The sequence below is a fragment of the Eretmochelys imbricata genome, chromosome 3, assembly GCF_965152235.1.
Source record: "Eretmochelys imbricata isolate rEreImb1 chromosome 3, rEreImb1.hap1, whole genome shotgun sequence".
Taxonomy (NCBI): Eukaryota; Metazoa; Chordata; order Testudines; family Cheloniidae; genus Eretmochelys; species Eretmochelys imbricata.
In genome coordinates, this window is record NC_135574.1 from 90,352,405 (window position 1) to 90,362,738 (window position 10,334).

General features: G+C 42.7%; 1 protein-coding gene across 1 annotated transcript in view; it reads right to left on the reverse strand.

Moving 5' to 3' along the window:
* Positions 1–9,743, reverse strand: part of GOPC (golgi associated PDZ and coiled-coil motif containing) — a 57,427-nt gene extending 47,684 nt beyond the window's left edge. Inside the window, 3 exon segments of the mRNA XM_077812991.1 lie at positions 9,262–9,571; positions 9,573–9,655; positions 9,657–9,743. Of these exon segments, the coding sequence (XP_077669117.1) occupies positions 9,262–9,571; positions 9,573–9,655; positions 9,657–9,743 (480 nt within the window).
* Positions 9,744–10,334: the final 591 nt, after the last annotated feature.

Below are 10,334 nucleotides of genomic sequence, written 5' to 3' on the forward strand. Positions count from 1 at the left end.
TACTGGGGTGGGTTTTATCAGTGTTTATAGGTTAAAACTGAAAAATCAGAAGCATAACCATATTTTATGTTCTGAAAATCTCATGCTTCAGCTGATCACCTACAGACACCGGGGAAGGAATTCCCTCCTCCTCCCCACCCCCCCCACATACACGATGTATTCTGGGTTTTTTGTAGTCTTCCTCCTCTGAAGCATCAGAAATTGCCCTGGGCTGAAGAAGAGACACTGGAGGGAGTAGGCTAGTGCTCTGAGGTGGTACTAAGAATTTTCTCAGGTGCTTTACTGATGGGCCTTGCTCATATGCTCAGGGTTTAATGGATTGCCATATTTAGGTCAAAGGAATTTTCCCACAGGTCAGATTGGCAGGATGTTGGGGAACTTTTGTCTTCCTTTGTAGCAGGGGGCATTGGTCACTTGCTAGGATCATCTGGATGTATCTCACTAACTCAACTCCTTGCTAGTGCAAGAGCCTCAGGCACTGGTGCACCTCAGTCCTTTCTGTTCTCGGTCTGTGTAATAATTTAGGCTCCTGAGGACTGTACTATTTCGATCTAATTTTGGTTGTTGGGCATGGCATAGGGGTGGCTGGGTGCTGTGTAATGGCATCTGATGTACAGGAGGTCAGCACAGATGATCTGGTGATATCTTCTGGTCTTAAACTCTGAAAAGAGATATGAATTGCATAAGGCCCAAATCCTGACCCCATTATGCAGATCAAGTAGCAATGTTGTAAGCTGGAGAGTTCCTCCAGGGAATGAATCCTTCCCTTCCCCATTCCAGTGCACACTACAATAGAGGAACTGTTCTGTGCCTTCTGTTTCAGTATTATACAGGGCTTGCACAACAAAAAGGCAATACAAATTGTATAGCCCCCACATCTCTACATTTTTGTTTATGTCACACATTTTGTTATGGTTGCGATTTTTCTGAAGGGAGGAGTGCTGGTTAACCTATTTTTTTCTTCAAAGGAACTACTATAATTCAGAAACAATACGGTTATTAGTATGGGCTCAACTTTGGAGACATACACAAGTGCAAAATAAATTCAACGCACAGCCTGACTTGAAAAAAATATACTTCCTACTAGTCTGAGGCCTACACTTACCTGCCAAAGGCAGATACAAGAAATAAGTGTGGTCAGACTCCACTAAACAACACCTTGCGGCAATGTGTTCATGAGAAGCATAGCCCAAGATGCTGGAATTTTTAGTGTACCTGGTCTGCTTGAAGGCTTCATCTTTAGATCAGCCGCTGGCTAATAGTTACCTGATAAATTTCAGGGAGTCACCTTCCTCTACCTGCTGGAAGAGAGAGAACTCTTTTGTCTCTATATTCTTCCTCCAGAGCCCCTGAGGATCTAAGAGGGATCTCCACTACTCTACCCTTCTCCCAAGGCCACCACAAAAAAGGGACAATGGAAGATACTCTATTCCTTCCTTAGCCTCAATTATTTGAGTCCTCTTTCCTGGTGAATACCTCCAATACCTACCTCTGTTTGCTACCTTCTCAGGCAGTACAATATCAAAATCAGGGCTTTGGATCGGAGCTTGGAGCAGTTCCAGAGAGGTTGAACTGCAGGTTTTTGCCTGGAGCTGAAGCGGAGCTGGAGCACAGCTCCAAAGCCCTGATCAAAATGACATGATGTGTTCTAAAAAACTGACCAGAGTTTTGTTAATTGCACTCTGTTCCTAGCAAAGATAGATGCAGCAGGAGCCATACAAAAGCTGTCTGTAGCCTCAGAAACATAAACACTACACATTTAAAACAATAACCGGTAAGAACTTTAATATTTTTAAAAAGAAATCTTAAGCTCTCCAACTTGCCAGAGAATGCTTTCCATTTTGCACAGGTATATAAAATTATGAGTGGTGTGGAAAAAGTGAATAAGGAAAAGTTATTTACTTGTTCCCATAATATAAGAACTAGGGGCCACCAAATGAAATTAATGGGCAGCAGGTTTAAAACAAATAAAAGGAAGTTCTTCTTCACTCAGCGCACAGTCAACCTGTGGAACTCCTTGCCCAGGGAGGCTGTGAAGGCTAGGACTATAACAGGGTTTAAAAGAGAACTGGATAAATTCATGGAGGTTAAGTCCATTAATGGCTATTAGCCAGCATGGGTAAGGAATCATGTCCCTAGCCTCTGTCTGTCAGAGGGTGGAGATGGATGGCAGGAGAGAGATCACTCTATCTTTACCTGTTAGGTTCACTCCCTCTGGGGCACCTGGCATTGGTCACTGTCAGTAGACAGGATACTGGGCTGGATGGACCTTTGGTCTGACCCAGTATGGCCATTCTTGTGCTCTTACGTGAATGAGTGAAAGGATTTTTTCAAGCTCCAATTTACACAATATGACATTTATAAATAACGTTTGTGTCCTGATTATCACAACCACATAAAAGAATAGGACAAACTTTATTTTACTATGGTGTTTCAGTGATTTCAAACTGTTAAAACATTCAGTTAAAGTTTAACACAGGAGCTCCACCATTCTTGTAACCCCGAGAAGAACATAAAGAACATGCTATGCTGATACAAACAGTTGTATTAAATACAAATATTTTAGACCACCGCAGCTAAATATTAAGGACCTAAATTAATGCTATAATCCAAACAAAACAAAGAAAGTTGAACTGAATTGTCCCTTAACTTTAATAACATTTAAGTAAAAGTATTTCATACAAATTTAGCAGATAGTAGTGAACACACCCTTAACTTCTGACTCACTTTGGCGCAATTTAAATATATTTCCATACACCATAAAAAATGGTATGTGACAACTAGTACTGATTTGCTTGTTCCTCAGGTCAAGTTGAAAGTCCGGATGAAACATGCTGAAACATTGGTTGGAGGACTAAAGCAACAAACAGCATCAGCTTTGTCTGTTGTGCTGAAGCCCATTCTGGACACATGACTTTTTGCAAGTTTGCACTCTTTTTCCCTTGTAGTAAACTAATAGCTAACAAGCTAACAATAAATATAAACTTCACAAGGAGTTGTTTTGGTTGGATATAAGTGAGATATCACTTAATATTCATATTTATAATAAATAATTTCCATCTCTACTGTTAGAATGGAAATACCTGTTCCTGCTGCGAGCTATTATCGTTGTGTTTTTATTTTGTTTTATGTACTGATTGCTATCATTGTTTTGTACATAATTGTAGTTTTACTCTGGACTTGACTTATCATATTATTTGTACTTATTTATAAAAATACAGTTCAGAATTCCTTTTTAATCTACTGTAACTCTTGCTGGCAATTTCAATATTATGTCTGTATCACAGGAGTATTTTTTCAAGTTGCATATATGTTTTAATTGTATACCAAGAATACCCATACCTTCTAAAAACCGTTATGCTCCTTATTATTGATGTCATTATTTTAAGAGTGTTATTAACTATACAAATTTTATAATTCGGTGAATACAATTTAAAAACAAAACACTAGCATGCTAGCATTTACTCTTTGGAAGTTCAACTTTTCTTTTTTTGTCTTGTCTTTTACACACACTGATTTCTGAAGCACAAGTCAGGTAATCAAAACTTCTTAGACAAAATTCTAGGATTTCAGAAACACGAGAATATGGATTAAGTGCAGCCAATCCCTTCCTACAAGCCATGAAGATGGATGAGAAACTTATAAACTTAAACATGCATACTTCTGATGACCCTTATGAACCTGGATTTATATCAATGATATTTAAGAATACAGGCATATCGTCGCCTCCACTTCCCACATCACAAAAAAATAAGGTCACATCCCTGGATATAAAGTTAACTGGACCAAATCTGATCCAGTGGATGTTCCAAAAGACCAGATCACATTCAGTACCAACACTTCCATGCCAACATACACAGAGAGCTAGGAGTAAAGCTGAGCGCTGATTTATCTAAAATGGTCTCTTTAAATAATGAGAAAACTTAGAACGACATTTCAAAAGAATGTATGCTGGCAACATTTTTAGATCTCTTTATTAGGTTGCACTGAAAATACAAAAATAAACATTACAGACATGGTTCTTTGATTTACTGTTAGCTGAGTAAGACCCCAAACCTGTAATTTAATCTTAATCTGGACTTCACACTTGTACAGAAACCAATGGGGCTCTGTATGGATACAGGGTTCCACCTGCATGTTTGTTTTGGGGTTTTTTGGTAAGACAGAAACCTTACTGTTACCTATATATGATTATTTAATGCTCCTGGCCAGCTGAGTTAACAAGTTAATTGTATATGAGTATTTAAGATGCTGAGCAGTTATCATAATGGGCCTGATTCAGCAAAGTACTTAAGCCTACAAGAAAGCATAGGAGGCTACAATATTCGTGTGTTTAAAGTTAAACACACACGTGTTTTTGCTGAATTGCAGCCTCTGTTACTTTAAGTACAATTGATTGTCAGGGCACCTTAGAGGTTTTGGTGTGGCCTCTTTAAAGACAGTTTATGGAAGTGCAAGTCACAGTCTCATAGTTAAGGATGAGTTCAGTTTTGTACTGGAAGCGCAGGTATTCAAACACTGTTACATACAAAGAATAGAGTGTAACCTCCAAAATCGCAACATTTACTCTGAGTACAGAATACATTTTAAGAATTTATAAATAAATCCATTAGCCTAATTAAACAAAGATCCTTTAATAAAGGTAACACCCTATCTCAGACCACTTTTCATCCAGAATGATCTTAACAGTGGAATAACACACATTTGAAACATCCTACAAGCTAAAATTCACTGAAATTTCATACATGGACTACAGTAAAATATTGGTTTTTGTTTTTGTTTTTTTTAACAAGTAATGGTCATTTCCCCCCGCTATTTTTCACAACAATTTCTTTTTCAGAAGAGACTGATAAATAATGTACTATAGGGAATTTCTTGAACTATTTCAAAATGGCTGTCATCTCCTATTGTTCTCAATGGGCCTGAGGCCTCATGCATTCACAGTCAAGATGCCCTCTTTCAAAACCACCACCATTGTCCATTTTTCCCAATAAGAGTGAAGCCAAGATGACTTCCAGAAAGATTGTAGCAATAGGAGGCTTACTTAATCTGCTTAACCTGAACTCTACCCTGTACTGACATGAAGAAAAACAATGAAAACAAATCTATGCCTTTACAAATCAGATTAAACTAATGTGGGACTACAGACACTATTATGGACTAATCGTAACTGTATACCTATTGCATGTTGTCACTACAGGGAAGAGTTAAGGTTGTCTGGGTGTCTTAACTATGCATCTCCGTTTGGATTTCTTTTAAATGTAATCATAACCTGAATTTCCTGGGTCTGCAATACCAATTTTACTACAGCATCCCTGGAATGTTTTTTATCCTTAAATTACTGACTATCTTAAAGTTTTATATTGCTGCCGTTCACTGTAGTAATATCTAAGTGCTGACAATATACAAACATTTTTAAGTACCAAACTCCTTAGAGCAGGAGTGTCCAATCCATGGCCCACAAGGCACTAAACTGTGGCCCTCAAGGGCAACTTCCTTGACAAGAAAATGTGTATTTAATTTGCCGAACAAACCAAGATCTTACACTCAATTCAACAGCACTTCTCTATTTGCCTGTCTGCAATGCAATAACATGACCACTACAGCTCTACAGGGGAGTTCTGATTTAAAACAAAAAAACAAAACAAAAGAACATGATACAGGCATTAGTTATTTATTTGCTTATACTCTTCAAAATAGTATGTAAACTACTGACCTGTGTTTAAGATGCAATGCTAAAATACTGACATTTCAAGAGAATTTTAAAAAATAAATAAATTCAGAAATGCTTTGAAAACCCTTTGGAAAGTATAGAGAGGAGGAAGAGAAGTAGCACTTTGGCACCACTACTAGCACCTTCTATCTTCACAGAGCAACCCTTTCTATACAGTTGGCCCACAGTCCTGCCAACACTTTTGCACATATATACCATTACACAGATACTATGGGAATGGGCACAGACAAAAATATAAACAAACAGTCTCATCAAATCCAATAAGACAACTCACATACAAGTATCTACCGAATTGGGGGACCTTCGTTTCAGATAATCAGTAGTACTTCAATGTCTTAAAGTCAACGTATCTTACTCATCCAGATAAAAACAGAATTCATGATTTGTTTTCTGGTACTACTAACAGCTTACGTAAAAATTAAGATGACAGTTGAAACAAGTGACCTGAGTAAATGTTATAGGCAGTGCTGTTGTAGCTATTAATGGTCCCAGGGTATTTGAGAAAGACAGTGGATGAGATAATATCTTTTATTGGACCAACTTCTGTTGGTGAGAGAGACAAGCTTTCAAAACAACTCTGCCTACAAGCTCAAAAGCTTGTCTCTCTCACCAACAGAAGTTGGTCCAATAAAAGATATTATCTCACCCACCTTGTCCCTCTGAGTAAATGTTGGTACCCTGACCAGAGTTTCGCTGCAGTTTCATGACCCTAATGAAGGCTTCAAACTAAAATATGCAGGTGCTTTTAAATCCTTGTAGCCAGCTACTAGGTAATGGTTGTCATTTTAATTACTATATAAAAGAGAGGGACCGAATGGCTAGGCAGCAGTTCTGCAGAAAAGGACCTAGGGGTGACAGTGGACGAGAAGCTGGATATGAGTCAGCAGTGTGCCCTTGTTGCCAAGAAGGCCAATGGCATTTTGGGATGTATAAGTAGGGGCATAGCGAGCAGATCGAGGGACGTGATCGTCCCCCTCTATTCGACATTGGTGAGGCCTCATCTGGAGTACTGTGTCCAGTTTTGGGCCCCACACTACAAGAAGGATGTGGATAAATTGGAGAAAGTCCAGCCAAGGGCAACAAAAATGATTGGGGGTCTGGAACACATGACTTATGAGGAGAGGCTGAGGGAACTGGGATTGTTTAGTCTGCAGAAGAGAAGAATGAGGGGGGATTTGATAGCTGCTTTCAACTACCTGAGAGGTGGTTCCAGAGAGGATGGTTCTAGACTATTCTCAGTGGTAGAAGAGGACAGGACAAGGAGTAATGGTCTCAAGTTGCAGTGGGGGAGGTTTAGGTTGGATATTAGGAAAAACTTTTTCACTAGGAGGGTGGTGAAACACTGGAATGCGTTACCTAAGGAGGTGGTAGAATCTCCTTCCTTAGAAGTTTTTAAGGTTAGGCTTGACAAAGCCCTGGCTGGGATGATTTAATTGGGGATTGGTCCTGCTTTGAGCAGGGGGTTGGATTAGATGACCTCCTGAGGTCCCTTCCAACCCTGATATTTTATGATTCTATGAACATGAATTTTAAACTGCAGTGAGTCTACTGATCATGTTCCAAGTACCAATATTGACCCAGGTGAGTTGTTTCAAAATTTGTAACTGTATCTTTCATGTTGAGCACCAGTTCTTTTGATTAAAGGTCTGTAATAAAGACAAAGAACTTATTCTCATCATAGCTTGTAACTGTATCATAAGCGCCTTCAAATAAGCAGTTTCCATTTCAAATATATGCCTCTAAAACTTAAGGTTTCTCAAAACGGATATCATGAAAACTACAATGCACAAGTTAATCATTTAAATGGATATTTTTAAAAGACCAAAAAAACCCCTGTATATATCAAATATGTATTAAAAGTAATTGCTCAATGGAAAATTATTTCACTAACATGAAAAAGCTTATCCTCACTTTTCAAGCACTCACTCCCAGAGATGAGGTGCGTGTATGTGGGGGGCGGGCATTCAGGGTCACGGTGTACACCCAGATTTCTGTCAGGGTTTATATGTCCCGCCACGAACCCCACTATATACCACCAGAACCATTAAATCAGAGGTTTTCAAACTGAGGGCCGTGGAGGAACATTCAGGGGGAGTGGGAGGCGGAGGATAAGCAGCATTGCCTGGCAGCTCAGCCTCACACGTTCAGGAGGGAGCACTACCTCCACCCTTTGACTCACCTTTTGTCTGGTTTGGGGGGAGGGGGGCTCAGCTCAAGAAGTTTGAAAACCATTGCTTTAAATTGTGCCCCCACTATCAAGAGCATTGTCTCTGCTCACTCCACAATTCCAATATCACCTTCAGTCTTCATTGCTTCTTATAGCCTGTCTCAGTCCCACTCCACATACTCCATTGAAGCATCTCTCTCAAAATGTTCCCTTTTTCTCTCCCTCATTCAAGATTTAATGCTTGTTTTCCCCAGTAATTATACATGGAACAACTTTCCAAATCAATATTTGCCATGCATCTTCCTTCCCTTTCAAATAGCTCATAAAACCCACCTGTTTCACAGGGTACAATAAAATGGAATAGTACTTCCATAACATGCTATCCATGTTGATTTTAGTCTATTGTAACTACTCAGTAAACCACCATATTATGACTATATACATTAAATTTGTCAAGCAGGAACCTTGTCATATCGAATGTACAGCAACACACACATAAATAATACCATAAACATCAGTCTGGAAAGCACTCCTGTGAGATACAACATCACATTTGTTTGTAATGAGCAAAGTTATCTACTGAATTCATTTGTACTCTACTTTGAAATATTTTCCATCTCGGCTACTGTATTACTAATACCCAAGGGATATTTTGCACACCCATGTCTTGCTGCCAGGAAAAAACGGGATTAAAACCAAGGCCAAGGTACTTTCTTCCCAGAGTCAACTATTTCTGCAATAGGCCACGCTGTAGCTTAATCGTAAGGGGGTGATCACATTAAAGGCAATTTAAGTTACTTATGAATCATTCAGAGGAATGAGAGAGCTAGAGTTGGTGGTCAATCTAACTACCCATCCAGGTTCTTACACAGTGCACATCACCATAATATCTGAGTGCCTCGAGTTTTTAAAATATACTCTTCCCCACTTCCTTCTGTAGGTAACAGTGCTTTTTTGGTTATAGATTCTTGAATGTGTTCATCTGGTTAGGTGGCTTTTTGGTTTTTGAGTTGTGAAAAGAATATTCTAAGAAAACTACGCTGAAGTCGTGTGTTTTTGTACTAGTCCATGGATTAATTAGACTAGCAGCCCATAGCTGTCATGGGAAGCCAAGCTCCAGCTGAGGCGAGCAAGAGGTGTCCCAAGAGCAGGGAGGACTTTGAACAGCAGAACAGATACCTTGAATCCCAGTCTATCCAATGGGAGGCCAGTGCAGCAATCAGAGCACTGGGGGGAAAGTCCCCCTCGGTCTGTCAAGCCCCTTTACTTCTCACCTCCCCTAACAACTCAACCCCCGGCCCCGCAGCTCCATCCCCTTCATGCCCCGTCCTTTTCACGTCCCTAACCCTTCCCCCCTCACCTCCAGCTTGTGGTTGATCTGGGACACAGTCTGCGCCTTGTGGCAGAGCTGGGCGAAGCAGGAGCTGAGGCTGGTCATTTTCTGCCGCCCCTCGTAGGTGATGTCCGCTTGGTCGGGGTCGATCTCCCCCAGCAGCAAGTCCACGTCCACGAAGGCCTTATCGAACTCCTTCTCCAGCACCTCCAGCCAGCGGAACATCGACACCCCCCCGCCCGGGGAGGAGGCGGCGGCGGCAACCCCCCCGCCACAGGCCCCGGAGCCCGAGCCGCATGAACCAGCCCCCATTCCGGACATGTTGACTCCCCCCCCCGCGGCCTGCGAGGCACCCCGTGCGCGCGCGCCCCTCTCCTCAACGCCCGCGCGGTACCCAACACACACCTGCGCGCGCCCGCCCGCCCCTCAACGCCTGCAGGACGCGGCGGCAGTACCCTCCTCCCTGGTGACAGTGGCTGTGAGAGGAGCGACGCGTCGCTACGGCGCATGCGCTACGATACTGAAACAGGTTCCGAGGCGGCACTCTGGCGGTGGACTGAGATCGTCGATTGATTTGTGCTGCCTGCCACAACTGACACCGCATCTCAGGGAGCATGGCCGAGCCCCACCTCAGCGATCTCAGCGCCGTTGCACCACTCACACTGCGCAGGCGCTGCCTGCTCTGCGCGCTGTTTAGGCCGCGGCGGGAGGGGGTCGCTGCAGTTCCGGGCAGCGCTCGTCGCCCCTGACCCTTCTCCACGCCTGCGCTGCAGGCGGCCCCAGACCTTGCTCACCGCAGAGCAGCGGCGCTCGGGGGCTTCTCTGCAGCCCCAGAGTCGTTGGTGTCGGTCAGAGGCCGGGTTGGCGCTTAGACAACGGCCCGCGGGAGCCGCGGCTGACCCGCCCCAACGGCCTTTGCCTGCGTCTCTCGGAACCTCGCGCTCGTGGGACGTCAGCGCCTGGGTGGCCGGGCTTGCTGCTGGCGCCTCCGACCTCCCCCCCCCCCCGGCTATGCGGCTACCAGCACCTGTTGTAGCATCTGCGGGGGGCCAGTAGCCAAGTGGCCAGTCTCATCGTGCCCCCGGCTGGGCCCGCGCAGG